The sequence below is a fragment of the Nelusetta ayraudi genome, unplaced genomic scaffold (assembly GCF_046127955.1).
Source record: "Nelusetta ayraudi isolate G7.1 ecotype Tasmania unplaced genomic scaffold, CSIRO-AGI_Nayr_v1 ptg000011l, whole genome shotgun sequence".
Classification (NCBI taxonomy): domain Eukaryota; kingdom Metazoa; phylum Chordata; class Actinopteri; order Tetraodontiformes; family Monacanthidae; genus Nelusetta; species Nelusetta ayraudi.
This window is the reverse complement of record NW_027466061.1, coordinates 8,077,501-8,101,939: the sequence shown is the minus strand read 5'-3', so window position 1 is coordinate 8,101,939 and position 24,439 is coordinate 8,077,501. Positions and strand designations below refer to the sequence as shown.

The window sequence follows — 24,439 nt, the reverse complement described above, 5'->3', positions numbered from 1 at the left end:
ATGACAGACAAAATGATTCCCATTTTCTGACAAAAACACAAAGATAAGTATAAATACATACAGTACATGAAACGCACAGGTGTTACAGGTGATGCTGTGTTGTTAGGTGCAGTTGGACTGCACATCTAAGCCAAGAACTACCGCCTCCTTTGGCTTGGTTTTTATTTGTTTGTTTTTTTGTTTGTTCTGTTTTGTTTTTTCTGCCCTCAGAAGCAGCACTTATCGTGGCACAGATGTGCTAAAACTAGAACAGAAAAGACCCTCGCTGGTGCAGACATGGCGCCGCAATTCATTTTGAAGGTTGAATTGTGTTACACTGTGACCGGATGCTGCAATGTTCGGTGCCTCATTTATGCATGGTTTGTTTTCATTCTTCAAAAGAATGTTTTCACCTCTCGCTCCGTGGGACCAACTACAAAAGAGAAGTCGAGAAAGACTAACCCATCTTCTTCTGTCGATCCAGGAACTTTTGTCTTCTATCAACAGGTATTTCCTCTAAAGCGATTCCATGATTGCTTCCCCTGCAACAACAACAAACTCAGCTTTATTACTGTTGTCAATGTACTGTTTAAGGAAATGAATGGAACTGCTTATGGATTAAATCAGGTGAATCACAGCGGTGCATATGCAAGTGGAAGAAGGCGTGTTACCCTTGAAGATCAGGAGGGATGGGCAGAGGCTTCTTGAAATCCTCCCTCCCCACCAACCAATAAGTGTTCTCAATTCCTTTCCCCTAGAATTGAATCATCATTCACATTATTTAGAAATCATCAGAATGTCCATGCCAGAGTTCATACTTTCTTTGTACCACCATTGCTTTTTGTGTTTACCTTTAACTCTGTGAGGCCTCTCACTTGAATCTTGTATCCCAGTTTCAAGCTGTTGAGGACATCGACTGTGCTTTGGTTGACGTGGATTCTATAAGCTGAGACGACAGACGCAGGAAAACACTTAGTGCTTTTATATCAGCTATGCATGGCTAATCTGCCCTGGCCTTGAACCTTTCTGACCTCCTAAATGATTCTGGGAGACGCTAAAAGTTAAAATGCTCTCGCTCTATACTCAACCACAAGATGGCAGTAGAGAACACGTGATTATGTTTGCCCCAAAGGAATGCTTATGGTAATGCAATAAATGTATTTGTTACTTCAAATATCACATCAAATGTGCAACAGACCAGTTGGCTTAACTTTTCAAATGGGATTTGCAGTTAATGTAACTTTTTAAAAAATAACACAGAAAAAACTAATTCAGTACAGTGATAAGACCTGGTGTGAAGGATTTTTGTGTGCTGAACGAAAAAAGCTAAAACAAAACAAAAAAAACAAAGTAATGCTTTTGGGAAGCTCAGCGTCATAATAGAAAGTGTGCTAATCTTTGGCAGATACTGACTTGTTCTCTTTATTTGTCACAAAAAATGTCTCTGTTGTGAATAGCATCACAAATTTGAGACCTACTTTCAAGCGTAAGCAAAGTGCCTTAAGTTTTTAATACCCAGGTTGTTGTTTTTTTTTATACGCCATGCGGAAGATAGCAGAGGCAATCTTGGTCATTGACGACATTTAGAGTGAAACTTCAAATTGGCCTCTAATTCTGCTGATAGTCTTAAAGGATTAGGGACGAGTGCCCTACTTTAAAGCCCTGTTTAACCACAAACAGCATGCGCACTCACACCACAGGCAGTTGTCCTCGCATTTTATTGTGTCAAAAAAGGTTGATTGGTAAAATGACATCTGTATGAATAGTGGAACGAAGGACAGGACACTCACGCAGGCCCGTGGACTCCATCCGAGACGCTGTGTTCACTGTGTCTCCAAAGAGACAGTACCGGGGCATGGTCAGACCCACCACTCCGGCTACCACGGGGCCTGTATACAGAAAGCACAAATCAACACAAGAAAAGCTCATTTTAAGTTTTACTTTATCATACTCTCTTTATATATATGATTAATATTGTTTTTAAGGATGCAATAGAGTGAGAATGTCAAGGTATAGAGTGTGTTAATTGGATGACAGCTCTCTAAGTGGATAGCGTTTTGCTGTTCCAGGAATATGTCCCAGACAAGGATAAAGGAGGTAAAAATACTCCCCTGCGTTAGCAGATTGAGTCCCTGTATTTCTATTCCTCTGCTGTCGCTGCATTCACTCTTGTTTCTTGCCATTTCACGTATCGTATGCACAAAGTTGAGGTATAGAGCAACCGCTGAGTCGCGTCATTAGAGGAAATCAAAATAAAAGTCTTACCGGAGTGCAGACCTATACGGATCCTGACTTTAAGTTCGGGCAGGTGTCTCATCTTGAAGGTCCCAATGCAGTGAAGGATGTCGAGACACATGTTGGCCATTTCAGCTGCATGACGGGTGCCATTCCTGTTGGGGACTCCGGAAGCCACCATGTAGGCATCTCCAATTGTTTCCACCTAAATGCCAAAGAAGTCAGAGAGGGATGCAGAGGTGTGATTCCCTGCTCTCTTCATTGTTTGAATGTGTAAAAATGTAGATTCTTTGTCAATTTTGAACCACACAAAAAGTAGTTGGCGGTCTTATGTTAACAACAAATGCAAACAGTTAATCTTAACAAAAATGAATGAATACAAATTTTAACCGAGTATCACACAAAATTCTCTTATATTTAATAAATATGTCGCCAGTCAGTAAACTCAAACCTATGAGAACATTTCAGATCCACATCCACATGTTTTTTGTTCCCTTCCAAACATGTGTGAGATACCAAAAAAAAAGTTATCCGTTTTTGCCAAAGCTAAAACTCCTTTCTGGAAGACACAGGACTGATCTCTGCTTTTTGGATAGTTTTATTTGGAATATACTCAATATCTAAAATATAGGACTTTTATAAAAATGTGTTTACAAAAGCACTAATTTTCAAACTTTCAATATTCCATGTGTGACAAATACTTATGCATTGTACATATACACATACACATACATTGGAAAATTGACTCACCTTGTAGACATCATGCAGTCCAATGATGGCGTCAAACAGTGTGTAGAGATCATTGAGCAGGTCAACCACCTCGATGGGCTCACTGAGAGCTGAGATGGTGGTGAAACCCACAATGTCACTAAAGTACAGAGTGACCTCGTTGAAGTGTTCTGGTTTGACAGGTTTACCCGTCTTCAGTGCCTGGGCTACCGACCTGTAGGAGAACAACAAGTTAATAACATTAATCTGACATATTAGATTTTCATGATCCATTGTTACTGCTTCCTGTTCGGAGAAACAAGTACCGCTAACAAAGGTACTGACTTAGTTTGTGAACATGACATGCAATCAAAGCACCGTCAGCCTGATGCCATTTCCAATCATTGAACATATTTTTCTTATTTCATGTTGCATAAAAAAATACAAATTAAGTGAGGCAAAGAGCATTGCACTGTGTACTCAGCAGCCCCCAATTTGATTTGGGTGACTGTAGCTCAGGAGGTAGAGCAGGTTGTCCAATAATCAAACGGCTGCCAGTTCAAATCCTGCTCCATTCCAGTCTGTCGTTGTGTCCTTGGGCAAGACACTTCCAATCTATTATCATTATTATTATTAAAGATGGAAAAAAATCGTCGAGGTCAACAGGTTAACCAGTAATTACAGACTCAAACTGAGAGTATAATGTATGCAATGTTGGAGCAGCTTTAAATATGATACCATATGCAGTGCTGCACACCAGTGAGGAGAGAATAACCCAAAATAACTTATTTTTTCAAATTCAACCACTTGGAGAAAGTTAGAGACAAGTAGCTTTATTTATTCTTCTGTAATTCTGCTCACATCCTACTCGCCTCCATCACTTCCTACTGATTCTTAACAACTACGGTTTTGTCAAAAACACGGTCATCTACTCACTTGGGCAACATAGCAGCCACCAGTTTGTCTGTCTTCTGCCTCTCCACCTCCAGCTCCTCTGTCCTCTCCCTGATCAGGTCCTCCAGGTTGGATGAGTACTGCTCCAACATGCGCAGCATCGAGTCTATAATGTTTGTCTTCTTCCCTTTGGTAATGCTCTTGAACTGCAACGTGACAGAGACGCAACAGAGTTGTCACACTCCAGAGTTGCCAGCTTTGCTCTGTTAGAAAGATGCAATTCTTTACAAGACTGTGTCCTACTTGTTTGAAGACCTCCTCGAACGTAAGCCTCCTCTCCGGCTCCTCGCTCCAGGCCTGTTTCACCACCTGGATCACATCCAGTGGAGCCTCATCCACGGACAGAATGGGTCGGCACAGAGGAGGAGGCTCTTTGACCTTGCTGATAATCTCTGTCAGTGTGCACCCACACAAGAAAGAGAACACAAATATTAGGCTTGTGTGTCATTGGCAATAAGGAATGACCACAAACCATGAAGCGCGCAATCCTGTCAAATAATTCAATTCTCATTGGCAGTTATAGCAGACAGCAGTGCAGCGTTGCCATCACTATTTTTCACTGCTCCTCAAATTGAGACTTCAATAGGGGTTCATTGCCTGCAACCATGATATTATCACCACAGATCTGTCACTTATAGCCATTAGCTTCTATATGTCCTTACTTTCATTGCTTAGGTGGGAAAAAACGTGCACACTTCAACATTTCAATTTTTGTGGTACATGTCAAGATCAGACCACCATTGTCTCTATGGCTGGTTCTATATCACACTTTGATACACTAGGCACACCCAGGCTTTAACTGTGTCTTTCATGAGTGACCAACATTGTGCTCTCTGTTATGAAGAGAATCCTACGTGGCTCGCAGCCTCTCATCATCTCTCACCTTTGGTCGGCATGTCAAGCATGCAAAATGGTGCGGAGCGGCTGATGACTTCCTGCGCAACAATGGCGAAGCTATAGACATCTCCCAGGAAAGTGCCTCTCGTCCTCTGACTGGGGTTTCGCAGCAGCTCAGGAGCCGTCCAGAGAAGGTCTGTAGTGGTAAAAGAAAGAAAGACAACCAACACGAAGAGAAGCCAATGATTATTCAGCTGTTTTTTTTTTTTGTTTGTTTTTGTAATGGTTGGTCAACATACCCTCGGGTTTTTCCTCATCCATGTCAATGCTTTGGCCGATCAAAATTTCATTGAACCCGTAGTCAGTGACCTTCAGCACAAATCTCCCGTCCACCACGCAGTTGCGGGACTTGAGCCGTCCGTGGATGATGTCACGGTGGTGCAGGTATTTCATCCCCTGCGAACATCAAGCGCAGAGTGTGTGACTGCCGAGGCCATGACAGAGGTGGAGACGAATCACAATCTTATTTTCTTACTCGAATCAGATCCATCAAGAGTGACGACTTGAACATCCAGTCAAGGCGCACTTCCTCGTTCATGAGCAGGTCCTCCAAGCTGCCCCTGGTGCAGTGCTCTGTCACGATGCCAAATATACCAGAGTCGAAGAACAACCCCAGGAACAGGTTGATGTTCTCGTGCCTCATGTCTCGAAGCTGAGTGGGACACGTCGGAAGCAACAAAGTTATGAACCTCTGGATTTAAGCCTTATGTGAGGTTTCCATTAATAATTCAGCAGATTTTGTTGAAGTGTTTCATATGCAGTGGTGAACCTACCTTGACAAATATATTTTCAGTGCTGCTGCTGACATTTGAAACACATCCAGCAGGGCATTTCTTTAACCAAACCCAGTCGCCCTGAGTCATGAAGATACACAGAGAGAGTCTTGCAGTCAAAAAACTGTAACATTATTAAAAAAAAAAAAAAAAAAAGAAGCCCAACAAGTATAGCCTCACCTCAAACACAGCCACATTAGAACTGTCTGGTGTGGAGGCTAAATAGCTGCGACCGGACACTGAGTGGTGTGGCGTCTTCATATCGAGCTGACTCCTCAAAATACTCTCGTCGTTGATCTTCTGCTCACAGACAGTCAACAGATCACGGGGTCAGCAACAGGCCTTTTTCAGCTCAACATCATATTTTAACAGCGAGACTAAACAAAAAAAAATCATAACTGACCCTCTTGCTGACTTGAGTGTTGATGAAGATCAAGTCGTCCAGGGTTAGTATGACTTTTGTTGACCCGCCGCCACTGCCTCCAAAACTGAACCCAACACGACCGCTTCGCCTTAGAGAAATAAAAATACCAAGAATGTGTGAATCTATTTCCCACAAACAACACTTTAGAAATTCCTTATTTTTTCACATACGCACTTGACAGTCAGGAGGAAGTTGACTCCAAATGCAGTCGCTACGATGATCAAAAGAAGAAGAAAGAGGAGCGTAACTGTATCAATTCCTGAGGGGAAGAAAGAAGAAAAAGACAGGTTAGATTTTTTTTTATAGATATGGTCAAATGAAATCAGAAAACTGCTACTGTATTAGTGTATTTGATGCTGCATACGCACCCCCACTGCAAGCAAAGTATGGACTAAACCAGCAGCCTGAGTCTGTGTAGGGAGTGCTGCCGGCGAAATGGATGGAACGACCCAGATACTTCAAACTCCCGGTGCTGCCGTATGTATTAGCGGCATCCAAAATGTGGGTGGAGTAAAGTGAGGAACCCATGCCGCTGTAGTCCAGCACCACGTAGCGAGCCTGCATGCCTTCACCGTCTCTTCCAGCCGTCAGGGGCTGATTGAAGCCTTCAAAGTCAAAACCTCCTCTGCTGTCACCAAGGATCTGACCGGTGACCCATCGGCCTCTGCTGGCGCGTGCCTGTTCGGTGGCCATGGCCGTGTAGTACATCATGTTATAGATGGTGGCGAAAAATGGTGAAACCTGCCAGAGGAGAAAGAAATCATTTGAGTGTTTCTTTTCTCTGATTCTCCAGTCTGTACTTTATCGTATTCGACCAAAGGTCTCACCTGCTCCGGAGTGGCGCTGCTCCGGATTTCATAGCTGTCCTGAGCATCTTTGAAGGCCTCAAAGAAATTGCGTTCACCTGAGTCCATAGTAATGGTGAGGACGCCGTCGTAAGCCTTTCGCAGTTTGGTGTCATTGCCAAGGGAATAGTAGTGAGCGTCCTTGTAAGGTAGTGAGTACAGGAGACTGTCGTAGGGGATGAACACGTATCCGCGGTCTATCATCCGCATGGCCAGGGCCGTCGTCAGCAGGCTGTACTGAGTCTGACCCCCAATCAGCACGGAGGGCATGCACATGATAATCACTGTGGACGGAGGAAAGACACAAACTCGGTCATTTGCGCAATTCACGTGGAATGTGACCCAGTCGGCCACCCTTTCATCTCACCACTCACCTCTGACCCGGTCAGTTTCCCGCACTTTTGTCAGTGCCCTCAGAGGCCCATCCTTGTCGTCCCCCATGGTGACCACTGGCTTGACGGGCAGGCCGAGGGCCCTCAGGGACGACGCCAGCTCGTGTCCGGTGGCCTCCCACAGGTCCGTGTTCTCCGAGATGATCCCAACATGAGCCCAACGGAAGTACCTCAGCACGGCGAAGAGCACGCGGGACGACAGTGGCAGCGGCTGCAGGTAGGTGGGGTACATCCCTCCTTTGTTCATGTCCGGCTTGAGGCACCCCCAAGAGAGGATCCCAACATCCCACTCTCTGGCGTATAGGGCGGCCGAGGGGCAGTAGCCTGGGTTAGCGGGGCCCAGGAAAGCAGCACCATAACCTTCCAACTCTGCGAATCGAGCAAGGGCGCGGGAGGACTTGCAGTCCTCGTTGATCAGCGTGTAGTCATACCAGTAGCCTTTGTTGAGGTAGGGGTCCTTGTTAATGCGGGCGGTGGCAAGGCGTGCAGCTATGTCAGGGAGGGCCTTTGAGTACAAGAGGTCACATGTCCAGGGTCCGACTAGGGCCATCTTGAAAGTGGTCGCCCAGGCTTGACAGGGGATGTATGTCAACATGAGTAAAGCTAAAATGAACCAGTTCCTTAGCCAATTGAAGGAGCGCAGCACAGAGGACGATGGCAACTTCGGTTTGAACCGGTCCGATCCTGAGGATGGTGAGGTTGCTAATGATATAAATGGACTAGACTTGCCGTAATTGATCACGGCCAGTGAGTGCATGTGTCTTTTTTTCTTGGCCTTCACCGAACTGCGCTGCCATCGTGGGTGGTAGGAGAGGTTGTGCAGAAAGCGAGGGTCTCTGTGGCTTGCCATTTCCTCACCCAGCTATTCTGATGCTCTCAACAGACAGGTGTTTATGGTGATAAGTGTGACAGAGAGCGTCTTTGTGGCCAGGACTCTCCCCCTAGGCACTCAGCAGACCTCTAGTCCAGAGCCGGACAGGTGATGAGAGAACCCCGAGCCATCACTGCAGGCGAGAGAGCAAGAGAAACATTTAGCCACCCTGAGAAATGCCACTGCAGAGCGATTTGCTTTCTTCTGCCATTGAGACATTTAAGCTCAGACCCCCGACCTGAACTCAACAGAATGTAACGCTGTATCTCCTCAGTATCCCACTCAGCGAGGACACAGTGCAGTGGCACGGTTCCAACACTGTTGCATGTTGAATTAATCGTTTGTATTGTGGCAAGCTGATTAGCTGAGCCCTGGGTTCAGAGTTTAAAAAATCAAGTGCCAGATAACGTGAGGCTAAACATAGCCTCGATGCCTTTATAGGGTCTCCCCTCCCTTGTAAAGACAATCTCCTGAGAGCTTCTCAGACATCTGTTCCTGGATAGTTTCTTGCCCTCGACTTCCCTCAGATTCTCACAGATAGCATCTAAAACTGAAGTAGCTGAAAATGTCTGCACTTTAAATCAGAAAATAATGGAGCCTGTGTTGGTATTTTTTAGCGACTGCATTTTGGACAACGACTGCTGCATGACACTGAAACAGCAATGGATTGAGCATCAGGCTGTTATCTTTTTGCTCTTAGATTTTACTCACAGAAATGTTCATACTTTACCACGATCCTTGGTGTCATTTATGAGAGAGGAACATCAGCCTGTGCCTTATCACAAAAAAAATGGCCATGCATGCTGTCAGAGTTCTTTCCTAAAGCAGCCACTGTGGCATGGAATAGTGACGTTACAGTTTAATTAATTGAGATTCTCTTCCTGTCAGGCCAAACATAGTCAGGTTAAACCCTTTAGTTATGTAGATTTTCCGAGCTTTACTTTGCTGCACTAAAATCTGCAGAGCTTTAATATAATGAGTAAATCTTCACTTAAAGACTTACTGTGGGCAAACGTTTTACTAACTAATGAGCAGACCTGAGTAACATGCTATCTGCCTTTGCTAAAAGGCAAAAGCTTTAAAATGGATAAAATAGGATAGACTGAGAGAGAATACTAATGTTTCAGAAATGCAGTCATGGTTGAAAGCAAAAGGAACATATTCAAATATCCAGATATTCAGAAGACACAGTAGAAAGTATAAAAACATAGTTTTGTGCAGATGCAACCCCTACATGCTAAAGCTTGAGTGCAACAAAATTTTAATGGGCAATTATTCTTGTGACATTTAATGACATAAATGTCACAAGAATGAAAATATATGGAAACTGTAAAACAACTGGTACCTCTGTACCTGATTTTGCTAGCATTACTTACACTCTCATATTGATTGTTAGTAATATTTAGTAATATTATATTATGATATGATATTAATGAGACAGATATAACACTGTCAAAAACCCGACTCAAGCTCTTTAGAAAAGCTCATTCTTGCAGTGGCTAATTAATAGATCATATGGTAAGAAGACCGCTTATTAATTTCTGTGACCTAATTCTCAGAGAATACCTTACTTGAATTATATATTTTTTAACAAGTTTTTATAAATAGGCAAAAATATTTCCTTCATTCATAGCATGTACTAAAATGTTTGAAGGAATGAAAATTAGTGAAAATAGTGGCTGTTGCAGTCCAACAGCAAACAGACCTAAACTGAATTTTGGACCAAATGGCATTATAGCTATGCACAACAACAACAAAAATCATAAAATATTCTAGAAATACAAGAAAAACAGGTTAGATGGTTCCGACCTGGAGGAGCTTTTTTTTCACACGGAAGCCATGTCAGTTTAGCAGGCCGTCGTTGGACACCATCGAAACTCCAGGAGGATCAGGAAAGCTATGTCGATAGCAAAGAACAAAGTTTTTTTTTTCCTTTCACAGACAAAAAATGTCATGTGTGATCCAAACGTCCTAAAAAAAGAAAAGAAATTATCCTGTCTTGCAGGCGACCTCCTCAAAGATCACTCTTGAAAATCTCCTCATTCCTTCGTTTGGTCCCTGTTTTGGACTGGGACCCACCCCAAACCACACAGCAAGAGACGGTGTGTGAGAAGATCCACACCAAACCACAGTGTGAACTGGCTTAAAAAAAGAAAAAAAGAAAAAGAAAGATTAACACAGAGGGGAGGAGAGGAGAGGAAGCAACAGGCAGGGGAAGGGAGAAGACTTGGAAGGACTTGCAGGCTTTGACTTCTCAGTCCACTTTAGCTTTTAATCCATGCCAGTGCGGGGAAAAGTGTGTGTGTGTGTGTGTGTGTGTGTGTGTGCGTGTGTGTGTGTGAAAGGTGGGAGGTGGGGGAACGGGGGGGCTGGGCTGGAGAAGATGAAGGTGAAAGTCGAGGTGTGCTCATGCTCGAAGCTCAGGCGTTGGTGTCGCCATTGACAGTTTCTGAAATCCTTTTGTTTTTCATCACTGGGGGAATACAAGGATTAAAAAGAAAAATGCTGGTTAACTTTGTCCCACTGCCACCTTTTTACCATAAAGTCTTAGAGTAGATAGAGTACATAGAGTCAAATCCCTGTGACTGAAGCTAAGACTGAAGCTGAGCTCCTCCCCAGGCAGAAGAAAAAAATGCATGTTGACAACAAAGCAGATGACAGAAAGACTTTGTGTTATTGTTAAAGCCAATCAACAACGGTCCCTTTAGCTGCAGAACCACATGCAATGACCGGTGCTTGACGCTGCTGCAGTGATTAAGGCGCTTGTGTCTGTAGCCTCACGTAACCCTGCAGCAGCAGAGGCCAGGGCTTCGCGCAGTCCTTTCTGCAGCGGCTAAAGATGCTATAGACCTTGAGCTGCTACATACTCAGCATCACAAATTCTTTGGCAACATGAGCTTAGCATTGCATGGGAATATGTTTGCAGCTCGCTTCACTTTTCTTTTGTCTAAAGTGCCCTCATTGCTTCCAGACACTTTTCTGAGGCTTATACTGCCTGAGCTGATGCCTCTGCGGCCTCTTTTCGCGGTGTCCCTCCACCAGGTCAGGTGTTACAATTTTGGATAAGATAAGCGGAGAGAGTCAGCAGAAGCATGTTACATACTTGGGGTGACTCTAATAACGGCATAAGAACTATGTGAGCTGCAGGAGAGAGCCAAAAATAACCCCATGGTAAGCCACTTAAAGTCTGCTGTTGCTCTCTTGACCTGGCAGCATCTCCAGGGCAATGCAGCTCGAGCGTAAAGCTGAGGCAGGGAGGACGGAGTCCGGGGGAAGCCGCCAAAGAAGCTCGCAGGCGGCCGCAAAACACACAACTCGTTCCCGCAGAAATCCACGAGTGTGAAGACGGCCTCCACCGTGGGGAAGGCCGAGCTCGAGCTCATCCTTGTTCTTGTTTCACCTATCCTGAACATTGATAGCAGCCCGGGGTTATCAGATTAGACAGGTGAGGCTCTGCTAAACTGATCTGCAAGCCCCGCAAGCCTCTTAGTGATATGGCAAGCAGCGCTGACAGGGATCACTTTTGAGCAAGGTCAGGGACGCAAAGCAAGCTGCAGAGGCGGCAACACTGGGCAGATGTCACCGGCACAACCCCATCCGTAAACTGGACGACCATCAATGTTCGCAATCTATATTTATCCAAGTGCCATCACCGCGTTTCTTGTCTCTGAGAAGGGGGTGTCGCACCAGCTTGTGCCCGGTCACATGATTTCCAGAGATGCTGTGTCATTTGATGAAGTTCATCTCTCTCGGAATTCTTTACTCTCCCCTCTGAAGCTATTTGTCAGATTTAATTAATCCAATGCCGCGAATTAAACCTTGAGGGAGGAGTCACACGGAAGCTTAGACTTTTGCCTCCTCAGTGACCCCTGCTGAATCGATGGGGTGAGTCAATTTGGCCACCTCCCACGTGTGACATCACACAGTCTTTCTAGGATCAGCCACCGGAGGGAAGCAGGAAAAGCAAAGGTTCCTTGAGTTACAAAAAAGTGGTATTTAAAGCATGTTAGATAACTTGGAGTGCCCCATCCCTGTTAAAACTCACCTTTCTTTAAAAAAGAAAAGAAAAGAAAAATGACGTATATGTGCATACCTATATATACTGTACGTGCATATATGCACATATATATGTCCAAATTGCTTTGAATCGTCTTTGGGTTCGCTCTGCAGAGGTGTATAAATATGTACAAAATGAAATGGAATTCATTAACTGTGGTTTCTTTTATCATTCAAACATTTTATCAAGAATATTTATCTTTTATCACTGCTCGTACGTTGGTTTCACATGAATGGAGGACTGTTTCTGCGCACGTGACAGCCTGGCAGATTGTTGCTATCTTCCAAAAGATATGCAGTCATATTTGAAAGCTACAGCATTGTGTTTATCGCCAGAGTGGCTGAACAAGCCATGGTGTAGTGTCGGGTTCCAGTGATTTGACTCTGCTATCATGATGGGGAATGCTTCTGAGCCCGTGGATGTTCCTGTATCAAGTTGTCCACAGCGGTGGCATGAGTTTTTGACATGATGTCACGCCGATGCCGTCAGGGTCCAATCAGTCAACAGATAGCTGGAGGCTCGTATGTAACGGAGCTCGGACACAATCACGTGGAGTTTTGCCACATGCAGTTTCCAGGACATTTGGCAGTGAACACAATAGGTAGGGCGAAAGGTTTCATCAGGAGAAGGTTAAGTGACTTTTATGACTTGAATGCAACACTTCATCAAATATCATTCCATTCCTAAAAATATTTGGAGGGAAAGAAGGAATGAGCTTTCAGAACGTAAAATAGATTTAATATTTAATGATCTGCAAGAACGTGATCGGTCACTCTTTGTAGTAAGTGCTTGTAGTACATCACCATTCAGATTGTGTGAAAACCTCTCGGATGATACAGATAAGAGACAAGTATCAGTGCATGATGGCTGAAAGTAACCCCGATGTGCAGGGCCCATGTGCCCTGGTGGTCACTCACTCACTCACTCACTCACTGACTCACTCACTCACTCAGGCTCACCATTATGACAGCAGCACACAGAGAGGGGTGGAGTGTGGGAGGAGCAGCGACTCCAATGACTTTAAAATAAACTTCAGATTTTTCAACCTCTTGTCCCTCTCGGTTACAAGGGAAGTCCAGAGCTCTCCTGCAAAGATGTCATTCGACAGCGTTCTGGCCATCATCGGAGGACTGGCTGTCGTTTACCATCTGCTGAAACTGGTCTGGAAGTGCTGGTGCGGACTGGGAGAGTTTGTCCTGTCAGCAGTCTGGCAGGTGGATTTAACGACCTATGGAAAATGGGCAGGTACAGTGGAAGCGTCATTAAAATTAGATTTTAACTTTTAACTTTTTTACTTTGAAGTGTGTGTATGCGGACGTGCATGTGTGTGTGTGTGTGTGCGTGTGTGTGTGTGTGTGTGTGTGAAATAGTAAAAAAGAAAAAACAAATCAAACAATGTGTACACAGTTTATTGCTTTTTTATTATTAAGTTTAATCAAATTGATCTTCCCGGTTTATGTTGTGCAGTTGTCACTGGTGCCACATCTGGTATCGGTAAAGCTTATGCTGTGGAGGTGAGTCTCCACCTAGGACATCAACAGAATTCACTTTAAGGCCGACGTTAGTTGATTTTCCTCAGGATTTCTTATCCGGTGTTCAGTGTGGTCTTTGTTACGCATGTCTCCTGAAGTTGGCCCGAAGAGGCCTGGATGTGGTTCTGGTGAGCAGATGTAACGAGAAGCTTCAGAATGTTGCCAAACACATCGGTGAGTCGCAATAGAAAAAACATAGCATTTGTCTTTTATGGAGATTGGATCCAATCTATTTGTTTGTCTCATTCAGAGGGTGAATATGGGCGGAAGACTCGCACCATTCAAGCAGACTTCACAGATGGCAACAGTATCTACCCTGCTATAGCTCAAGGACTACAGGGACTAGAGATTGGAATTCTGGGTAATTGTACATGTGGCTACAAAGCAGTATTGTTGCATCAGTCTTTCTTTGTGAGTGAAGGAATTGCCTTATATATTGTAGGCACAGAGCAGCAACTGGACTGCCAACAAGTCGACAGGCTGCATGTTGGGGCAAACATTTACCTGGCTCTGTCTTTTTTTAAAAAAAAACAACAACAACATATACATATATATGTATATATATATAGATAGATAGATAGACAGACAGATAGATAGATAGACGGACAGCTAATACCAACCAAGGAAATGCACACAATCTTTCCATCTAGTTCCAAACACAAAAAGGAAAAAATTCACAAGATTTATTTTTCATATCTCAGACCCTTCCAGCCCTGATCCATCCGTAAAACAATGATTGCTTGCGTGGATGCTTTGATTATTTGCCAAGGGCAAATTCAATTGAAGATTTTGTTGAACATACCGAAGATAAATTACGCCTGAAACTGAATCAATCATGAATACAAGATGGACCAAATGTTTAGAGGAGAATGATTTGTTATGATAGATGACCTCTTACAAACCCTTTCTCTGTTTTAATCACCAGTTAACAATGTGGGAATGATGTATTCAGAAAATGTCTCCTATTTTCTGGAAGTACCGAATGCTGAGCAGGTCAAGTTTCCCTCCCGAACAAAAAAATGTGCTATTCGCTTCATTTATCATTCTATTTTTACTCATCTGTTTCCCTCTTGTTTTTCTCGACTAGAAAATCACTCAGATCGTCAACTGCAACATGTTGTCCGTCCCTCAGGTGAGATCACCGTGCATCCACACTCACCATTCAAATTTCACATTCACCTTCCACTTAGTACATTTGGTGAATAGTGAATGATTGTTTTGTTTTTTTCTCTTCAGATGACCAGGCTTGTTCTTCCACATATGGTTAAAAGGTATCAATAAACGCGTCAGAAGTGTTTGAAAAAAAAAATCTATATACTAATGCCTAATGCCTGGGTTCTCCATTCCAGGGGCCGAGGGCTCGTCGTCAATATCTCCTCTGCAACTGGCAACCATCCACAGCCTTTGTTGTCTCTGTACTCTGCCACTAAGGTGCGTTCACGCACACTTATTTTGTTCATACTTCATTCAGTCCCAATGTTTTCTTATTGTGTGACTCTAATTTCTCCCCTCAATTTCAGATTTTTGTGACATTTTTCTCCAGATGTCTGCACGCGGAGTACAAATCAAAGGGAATCATTATCCAGGTAAAAATATGTCATTAAACTGCAATGTATGGAATACGTGCAAGGCCACAGCTTTTTGCTCAGAGCTGTCAGGAGTGACGCCCAGTGTTCTCCTCTGCTGCTGGAGCCCATCCCTTTGGATTTGGGGACGATGCTCTGCATACCTCACTTGCAACAAGTGTCTGTTTAAGTTATTCTTGCCTCTCTGTCTCCTTGAACCAGTTTAGCCGTTCTTTTCTGACCTCGGGCATCAACAAAGCATTCTGGCCCTATGAACTGCTGCTCGCTGGATGTTTTCTCTATTTCTCGTCACTGTGACCATTTTCTGACCTCTGCAGTGTCTAAAATGATCAGACCAGCCCCTCTGGCACCAACAACCACGGTGCACTCAGAGCCACTCAAGTCATCTTTCTTTTCCATTCTAAGGCCGGGTTTGAACCTCAGCCATTTGTCTTGAATATTTCTCCCTGTCTAAATGCTTTGAGTGGCTGCCACTGACTGATTAGATCAATGTGTCATCCCCGTGCAAACAGGTGTAGTGGCCTGCAAGCATATCTAGTACCTTAAAGTATAGAGTATATGACTAAATTCACTAAATAATAAAAAAAATCAGCGTCACATTTCTTGTCAGCATGAAAATGTACAGACACACACACACATATGTATATATACAGACACACACACACATATATACACACACACACAGACACACACACACATACAGTATATGCACGTATATATTTATGTAAAGCTTCCCATTCCCACAGTTCAAAAACATGCATGTGAGGTGAATCAGGAACTCTAAATTGACCACAGGTGTGTGTGTGAAAGGCTGTTTGTCTTTGTTTCTCCATGTGGCCCGGCAATGAACTGGCGACTTGTCCAGGGTGTCACCCTGCCTTCACCCTATGACAGCTGGGATAGGCTGCAGCAGACCCGTGTAATCCTGAGTGCAGGAAGAAGTGGGTGTTGAAATTGGATGGATGGCTGGATGGATATTTGATAGTGCCCTCTGGTGGACAGACTATGTAATGCTTTGCACTTCACTTCAAGGGGTTGCCGCTCTTTCCTGAATATAACCTTTGAACCTTGGATCCTGCTGCAGCGGAACACATGATTTGCTGTTCTGATGCTGCTTTTGCTATATATTTTATATCTTGATAGCAAAATGTTAGTGAACATCGTCCCCAACCGCTTCTATTCCCAGTGCGTCGCTCCCGTCGTGGTGTCCACCAACATGACCAACATGAGAGCCAGCTGTCTGGTGAAGAGCTCTGCACAGTTTGCCCGGGAAGCCCTGAACACTGTGGGCTACTCCAGCCACACCAGCGGCTGTCTGTCCCACGCGCTGCAGGTCAGAGGCCCGACTAACCGCTGCACCGTCAGCACACTGCACCGCTCTTAATGTCTCCTCTCCCTTCACCCCACAGAACGCACTGATGACGCTACTCCTGCCAGACTGGCTGAGAATGTCATCCGTCCTTATCAAGGGCCTTTCCAAACTGGCACCACCTGAATGTGGAATGCACGGGAATGAGAGGCTCTGAGAAGAAAAGGAATAGATAGATTGCTTTGCTTGCATCCCACTTCTCCAGATATGTTATACTCCAGATACAATATTTATATAGTTATACATGACAGATATTTTCAACATGTTTAATGTTGGTATCACAATGTTACAGTCACAAAAATAACAATGCAAAGCGCACAAAGCATCTGCCTCTAAATATCTTCAGTATACACAGCTCAGTCCAGTAAGGCTAAAACATTAAAGCAACAGCGTGCAGTTTGTCTGTCTACGTTATTGATTGACTAGGATTTTTACACTAACTTATAACTGGGAGAATGGCGACGCTGCTAGAGATGGTGTCAGACTACTTGTTGTGTAGTCTTAAAGCAGGCCAGAAAGTCACACTGATAGTCAATGAATTTCAAAACTATAATAAGTAGAAAAGACTACATGGTGTTGCCCAAACCATAACAGCAGATGGAATGTGACAAAAGTGTAACGCTGTTGTGCAAATGGCTTTCTTCTTTATCAACTTCCTGTCTGTTTCTTCAGAAATGTATGTGATGTTGCAATGCTGCAGCATGAAACAAGAATCGGCAAACATTTTTCTTGGTGTTTCATAACAAAATCAATACTTTTTAAGGTAACCAAGGCAAAAAATAAAATAAAAATTAATTTTGGTCTTGACTTTTTGATAAAACATTTTTTGGCTTGTTTCTGGTATTTTCAGGTATTTTCGGAAAATGAATACAGTACCTTTTTTTAAGCTTCAACAAACACTGGGTATCAATCTGAGGACAATGTATATTCAGTTGCTTTCAACAAGTAAAACAGAATAGAAAAGGTTTTAAAAAAAAATTGACAGATGTGCCATAACAAAAAATTGCGAGCAATTCAGGACCCAAAAACGAATTGCCAATTATATATAAACAATTCTAACTTGGTCATTTGGTCCTGCAACTGGCTGACAAGTGAAATGTTAAAAGCAAGCAAAGCAAAAATAAAAAATAAATGTATTACACAACATAATTTCAACAGAATTATGAAAGAAATGCAGGAAAATAAGTTATTTGGTCATTTCATCCCTGACATTCAGATTATGTGCGAAACAGTATTTTCCTCAACAGCCAGTGTTTTTTCGATTTTGCGATGCGATGAGACATTTCTGTTCTATGTGCCTTTCATGGAAACAACCCCACCCCAAAAAAACAAAACAGACAGGAAACACTAGGTGAAGCACTTGAAAAACACACTCAACTATGACAGGGTTGCAATAAAACAACCTACAGCTGCGTCAGTAGAATGCACAGTAACAGTTTGCCATATTTAGTGTCTACTTCTCCAAACGCTATGTGTGTGTGTATGTGTGTGTTTTGCATGTGACCAGAGTTTATACCTGTGACGCTACATGCGCCGCATCAAAAAAATAAATACAAATAAAAAGACACAAAATGAACAAAAACCTACGGCCGCAGGCGCTCACAGGTCGGTGTAGGTGACGGGTGTGACGCCATGGATGAGCAGCGTGGGCCCCAGGCCGTTGGTCACCGCCTCCAGCTGGGCCAGGTAGCGCTGCAGCTGGCTGTGCTGCGGTGGCGGCCGAGGCAAGTAGAGGAAGCGCACGGCGGCCTGCGAGCTGTGCTCCGACAGCATGCAGTTCACGGCCGACAGGAAGCCGGCCGACAGGCTCCCCGCCGACTCCTTGTCGCCCTCGCCGACGTGGTGCTGCACGACCGAGTCCCACGGCACGATCTTGATGGACGCGCGGATCCTCAGCTTGCGCAGCAGCTCCCGGAACGTCTCCTCGTCCACCACCCAGCCCTGGTCGCTGGAGTTGGTCTCCACGTTCAGGAAGATCCGCATCCTGGCGTGGCGCCACTTGCTGGACATGTTGAGCACGCAGGCCATCTGCAGCAGGAAGAGGCTGCACACGTCCTGGTAGTCGTGGCAGCCGGGCTGCAGCAGGTTGAGGGGCCACACATCTATAGTCCGCTCCGAGCCGTCCACCTTGCTGTCCTTGCCCTCGCCCTCCAGCTGGAAGAAGTGGCGGGCCAGGCACACGTTCTTGTTCATTTTCACGGCGTCGGAGATGATCCCCACGTACTCCTCCGGCGACAGCCACCGCGGGCTCTCGTTGTCTCGGACCGGAGGGAAGTGGGCCTGGAGCGAAGGCAGGTCAACCCCGAAGTTGAAGTCGCCCTCGGTCAGCTGGCCCATGCTGGAGTCGCAGAACGCAGAGTCTTGCAGAAAGTAGTCCTCGGGGGTGCAGCTGTCGTAGAAACCCAGGACCAGCGTGTTGGGCTTCATGCCACCTAAGAAGCACGAGAGTCAGACGGCTGTGATCGGACCGAATCAAATGTTTGAGCGGAGACGGAGGGAATCTGGGCTCACCGAGTCCCGTGATGCGCAGCAGATGCTGCGTTCCCTGTCTGACTGAGGGAGACAGAGTCAGGTCCACAAAGGCCTTCACCCCCAGCTTGTCCACAAGGCTCAACCAGAAGTTGTACTGCTGTTGGATCGGGTCTGACGGCAGGGTGTCTGAAAGACACACAAAAAGCAGACAGAAATGTCACGGATTGCAAAAAGATATTCACAGATCTAAGTCCTATCAATGGTTTTGGGTGCAAAACAAAACAATTTAAAACCATAGTTAAAACATGAGGAACTAAATCTAGCTTTAATGGTGGCGCACACCAATCAACACTGAGAGATTCTTTGAAAATACAAGATTGTTTTGTACGTGCAGTATTGTCAAATGGACACCAGGGGGCAGTTCTTTCATCCTGAGCAGCATCATGCAAAATTTATACAAACCATTATTATGGTTTTGTAGTATCAGACAGGGCTGCTATAGCATTGATATGGAGTAGCAGACGTTAATGTGTGTCTGGACTTCATCTAGATTGATTTTACGATCTGCTCGGGGCGTTAACAGACCATCCACAGAGCATTACCCAGATCTCCCAGCTGCACGTGGCCCAGCACAAACAGCCCCCCTTTCTTCAGCTGGTTGACAAACAGGATGAGCTGAGAGGATGAACGAGGGTTGGCCACCATTAGCAACACCTGTGGCCTCCAGAACTTCACGTGGTCCTTCCTCACGTCCAGCATCAGCAAATACTTGCGCACCTGGAGCCAAAAGGAGGTCTGTTGGCATACTGCATGTGTGATCTTCTCATTTTTCTTGCGCATGTTTGTCCTGAGATTACCTGATGGAAAATCAGAGCCTGACTGATGTAACCCCAGCTGCTGGTGGGCGATCTGTAGTGGAGGAAGAGCAGCAGCACCATGAGGGTGACGATGCTGGCGGAGGAGTACACAGGGTTGATGACGAACATCATGACCACGCAGCTCACAATCCCCAGCAGGCAGGTGTGCCAGGAGAAGAGCTGGAAAGTCGGTCTGTCGGAAGAAGAGGAAGGAAACAGAAGGTGAAGCACACAGTGTGCATCGCTTTTACCGTGCTGGAGAACACGAAACTGCTAGATAACCAGATAACGCAACGGCGAGGACATGTGTGTGAAATACAACATGTTGAAAATTCCACTTTTTAAAACATAATGTCTTTCAGCTAACGTGTGGTAACACTTTGCACATTGACTTGCAAAGTTAATGCATCCCGGGCAGAGAGACATAAGAATACTGGCCGACTACAACAACAACAGTAACACCAACAGTACGTATTAGCCAAACAGCGTCATGGTCAAAGTTCAATCAGTGTTAAATAAACACCAGCTGCAGCAAATGTCCAAATCTTTGTTGGTCCTTTCAAAACACACGGAAGAAGACAGTAAATGTTATCAACTAATATTGCTGCTGAGGTCTTATAATACATTAATATATAGCAAGTCATTATTTATTTACCTCAAACCAAGACCATGATTTCAAATTAAAAACCATTGCTGCAACTTTACACTGAAATTGCTGTTCAGTGGACGAGACAGTTGTCAGAACTTCTTTCCTGCATGAATTGTTATTTTGTCCTAATTACCTGAAGTTCGGAGCCGACGCCCACTCCAGAGCCAGACAGGCCAGGTCAACTGCAGCGTAGGCAAGCAAGTAGAAAACAGTCACCAGACTGGCTATAGCATTGAGCTGTCCTGCAAACACCACACACTGAAACACACAAACACACCGCAGCTCAGTTTTGCAAATGACACCAGACACCAGACCGACAACAGAACATCACCGCAGCAGCGCAGCTCACCTGAGCCAGACCCCAGGTGTAGAGCACGGCTACCCACGGGTTCCCCGACATGGATGTGATGGCAGCGGGAGCGAGAGGCAAACCTGAGAGGAACATGACAGGAAAATCATTCAAACAACTCCTTGCACAGAGCAGACATAGAGATCTTTCGAATAAAGACGCAACCCGTCCCACCCCTCCATGAGGTCCATGAGGTCCGTGAGGCGCTGTGGCTGAGGGGGAGAGCACCTTCAGCCACAGGCTCACACTACCCAGGTGCAGAACAGAGAGGTTCAGACGCTCCTTTCTTTCTCCTCACAGCCAACAGTCTCTCTCTCTCACTCTCTCTCTCACACACACACACACACACACACACACACACACACACACACACACACACACACACACACACACACACACACACACACACACACACACACACAGGTTTCACCAAGCCTCACCAAAGACTTGATCCACAGCCAAGGCATGCAGGATACGGGACGCGCCAATCATAGCGCACATTGCTGCCGACAGGGCGGCGCAGTAGATCCCGATGGTGACAAACGGAGGCCATATGTTTATTTTCTGGAGGAACCCGTAGTCCTGAATCAGCAGAGTCCTGAAGCAGAAGAGGGAACATAACCCATTACTGTTTTGATTGCAGTTCTTCCGCGATGGTGTGAAAGTCCTCGACGAGACTTTTCCGACCTGTCACAGGTGGCGCTGACCAGGAGGAAGAGGAGAATGTAGACCGCGAAGGTGTACAGGACAGCCACGATGGTGCCCTTCGGGATGGAAATGCTCGGGGTCTTCAGCTCGCCTGCAGACGTGCGGGGAGGAAAGACACATGGAGGTGTGTTCTAACCCATGATGAGCAAAAAATAGACTCAGAGTTTAAGGAGAAGAGTAATAAAAACGTTCAGGTGCAATACATCGTTAGGGCACACTCTTATGTTGCGATGTCTATTGTAGACGAAACATCAACTGACCAATTCAGCTGAAACATGTTGGTCAACCCATGGCTACCAGGAATTAGTTGAGAAAAACTGTTTAGAGGCCATTATTAGTCAATATATTCTGACTGTTTAAGAAGCCAATAATATCATAGCTAAACTAAATAACAGCAAATATGCCTCGGGAAAGTTGTTGAGATTAAAGACACTTTGTAAAGTCCAGACCTGACATGTTGGCTCCCGCCATGATCCCAGTGCAGCTGGTGAACATGACAGCAAACACAGTAGCAAAGGACATCATCGTGTTGGTGCTGTAGTCCAAGGCATAGCCAGCTACAAGGAGAGAAAAAAATAAAGACAGCAAGTCCATTAACAGGCGCTTTTAAATCTAGCGCCGCTTTAAAAAAAATAAAAACCCTCGGATCTGGAACAGCGGCGCTTACGGCCCAGGTTGTTCCTCAGGGTGGTGGCGTTGTAGCCCGTGTAGCTGGCGTTGTAGTGGACGCTGTGGTTGGCCGACAGCTGGCGGGTGAGGACGAAGTCGTGCGGTTTGACCGCCAGCGAGGAGACGAATATGGACAGCAGCGTGACGGTGATCACCAGCAGGATGACGAAGGCGGTGCGCGAGTAGATGTGGGCGCCGACCAGGCAGACGAGCAGACACAGCAGGAGGACCACCGAGGAGTAGAGCACCGTGTACCAGTAGCCCTGCGGGAGCACCCGCACACCCACCGACACCGAGGACTCTGTGGAGGGCGGAGCCAGGCACAGACACCCAGGATGAGCGACCCATTTTAAAATCCTAACCATTAATTTGAGCTCGAACCTTAAGCTGTTCTTCTTTTAGAAGGTGTGTAACAGCTTAGTTGACACAAATGTAGGAAAAAAGCTGCCTTAAAACTGCAGAAAAGAACAAAGGCAAAAAAACAGGAAGTGACTGAAAGTCATGCAGCTGCTACAGAGATTAGCACCGGATGGTAAAACTGGATGGATTGTTTTTTTAACTGTGATAGAAGAACAAAGAAATCCACAGAGGGCTTTCTTGGAGAAGACGTTTTTGTTTTCACTCCTGACCTGCTGAATCAATGCCAGTCAGGAGTGAAACATCTGATAAGACCAGCGTAAACACTTCACTTTCATCAACAGGGAGGTGAGTGGCTCAACTGACCAACAAAAAGAAAAAGAAAGAAAAAATAAAAGGATCCAACTGAATGTGACGGAGAGATTGAAAAAAAAAAAAGAAGACCACATAAATGCAATAAGAAAACACTGCATAATGCTACTTACCAGGGTCCGCACCAAAGACGTCCAGTATCGCCTCCACAAGACCGAGAACGTATTCACCACACGCACACACTTTGGCCAGAAAGAACATCAGACCGATACTTCCTCCGAACTCCGGGCCGAGGGATCGACTTATCATGTCTGGTCACGTTCTGTTAAGGTCTCTGCTTCAGACGGGACAAGTGAAAAAAACACAGCATTTCAAACACGAGGCCACTCTCAGAGGATACAGTAGGCTCCGCCCCCTTGGATGGCTCCGTTGGTGGAAATGGCGCAGATGGAGAGTATGGTGAGCGATATGATGGTGTAGGCCACAACCAGCATGAGGAGACCCTGCAACAGCCCTGCGTGACCCACCACGAATCCTGAGAGACAGAGAGACATCGGCGTTGGTTAAACATCTTCAAGCTGCAACCTGACACCAAGCCGTGACTTCTTTTTCTCACCTGTTCTCAGGAAGAGAATGATGCTGAACATGGAGAGGACGGTCGGCACCATCACCCCAAAGAAAGTGTTGAGCTTTCGGGGGTCTTTGCTGGGAGAGCTGGACTCCGGCGTGGCCTCCTGTTCTGCACCGCACAGTGCGGTGGCCATGGTTAGACTGCACCCGTGCCCAGTGATCAGAGGGGTGCGTTCAGTGGACATGGCTGAGGAGAGGAGGAGATGTGCCTCGCTTGAATGAAATCCAAAAGGACGTCTTTCAACCTGGTTGTTTTTTTTGCTTGCAACGGAGCCTGATAATTACTCCCTTGATCAGCTGGCGACGTCTGTGACATCAGCCTTTGTTTTTGCCGTTGTTTGTCTTTGACATGCCGCCAGAAGGCAAACGCACACTCACTGTCACAATCCTCCATAGATGATACATTTTCTGCTATTTTTGTTTGGCAACTTCCTCAAAATGAACGCCATCATGTGCACTGTTCACACAGTCACAGCCACTGAGCATTTGCAGCATCAGATAAAAAATAAAAGACGGTTGACTTGAAAAAGCCAGGTTCTGTTGAAGGCGCAGTCGCCTGGTGCTACAATGCAGGACAACCTGTTTGGTGGCTGACTGGTCCTCTGCACTTCCTTCATGGCAAGGAACATCAACGCTGTTAATGTGATTTATGTTACATAATTCCTGGACAGATCACACACCTGGGGGGTCAGAAGAGCGGGAAATCCAAGTGCAAAGCATGTGACTCGCTCTTCTTAACGAACACAGCTGACGCTGCTCACACTTCAGGTTGGTATTTTAGGTCAGCTGATTCACAGCTACTTGTCCGTTTTAA

At 45.3% G+C, this 24,439-nt stretch overlaps 3 protein-coding genes across 3 annotated transcripts in view; 1 reads left to right on the top strand and 2 right to left on the bottom strand.

Moving 5' to 3' along the window:
- Nucleotides 1–383: 383 nt before the first annotated feature.
- gucy2d (guanylate cyclase 2D, retinal) lies at nt 384–8,080 on the bottom strand. The gene is made up of 18 exons (XM_076020475.1): nt 7,190–8,080; nt 6,798–7,099; nt 6,339–6,711; nt 6,145–6,229; nt 5,950–6,058; nt 5,727–5,846; nt 5,547–5,627; nt 5,249–5,425; nt 5,013–5,169; nt 4,760–4,909; nt 4,120–4,268; nt 3,859–4,022; nt 2,965–3,157; nt 2,245–2,419; nt 1,770–1,868; nt 831–925; nt 651–733; nt 384–521 (listed from the first exon to the last, which is right to left on the bottom strand). The coding sequence occupies exons 1-18, from the start codon at nt 8,055–8,057 to the stop codon at nt 437–439; spliced, it is 3,465 nt and encodes a 1,154-aa protein (XP_075876590.1). The 5' UTR covers nt 8,058–8,080; the 3' UTR covers nt 384–436.
- Nucleotides 8,081–13,188: 5,108 nt separating this feature from the next.
- Nucleotides 13,189–17,417, top strand: hsd20b2 (hydroxysteroid (20-beta) dehydrogenase 2). The gene is made up of 11 exons (XM_076020472.1): nt 13,189–13,380; nt 13,603–13,649; nt 13,766–13,841; nt 13,918–14,028; nt 14,593–14,660; nt 14,755–14,799; nt 14,904–14,938; nt 15,017–15,098; nt 15,188–15,253; nt 16,440–16,586; nt 16,663–17,417. The coding sequence occupies exons 1-11, from the start codon at nt 13,230–13,232 to the stop codon at nt 16,777–16,779; spliced, it is 945 nt and encodes a 314-aa protein (XP_075876587.1). The 5' UTR covers nt 13,189–13,229; the 3' UTR covers nt 16,780–17,417.
- slc12a9 (solute carrier family 12 member 9) overlaps nt 16,875–24,439 on the bottom strand; it is a 9,694-nt gene continuing 2,129 nt past the window's right edge. Inside the window, exons 2-14 of the mRNA XM_076020471.1 lie at nt 23,612–23,812; nt 23,396–23,530; nt 23,169–23,306; nt 22,325–22,627; nt 22,107–22,214; nt 21,637–21,748; nt 21,390–21,547; nt 20,950–21,032; nt 20,734–20,858; nt 19,952–20,144; nt 19,697–19,871; nt 19,134–19,280; nt 16,875–19,054 (exon numbers count right to left, since the gene is read on the bottom strand). Coding sequence (XP_075876586.1) covers nt 18,222–19,054; nt 19,134–19,280; nt 19,697–19,871; nt 19,952–20,144; nt 20,734–20,858; nt 20,950–21,032; nt 21,390–21,547; nt 21,637–21,748; nt 22,107–22,214; nt 22,325–22,627; nt 23,169–23,306; nt 23,396–23,530; nt 23,612–23,810 — 2,709 coding nt within the window. The 5' untranslated portion in view covers nt 23,811–23,812 and the 3' untranslated portion in view covers nt 16,875–18,221. The remainder of the gene's footprint in view (nt 19,055–19,133; nt 19,281–19,696; nt 19,872–19,951; nt 20,145–20,733; nt 20,859–20,949; nt 21,033–21,389; nt 21,548–21,636; nt 21,749–22,106; nt 22,215–22,324; nt 22,628–23,168; nt 23,307–23,395; nt 23,531–23,611; nt 23,813–24,439) is intronic.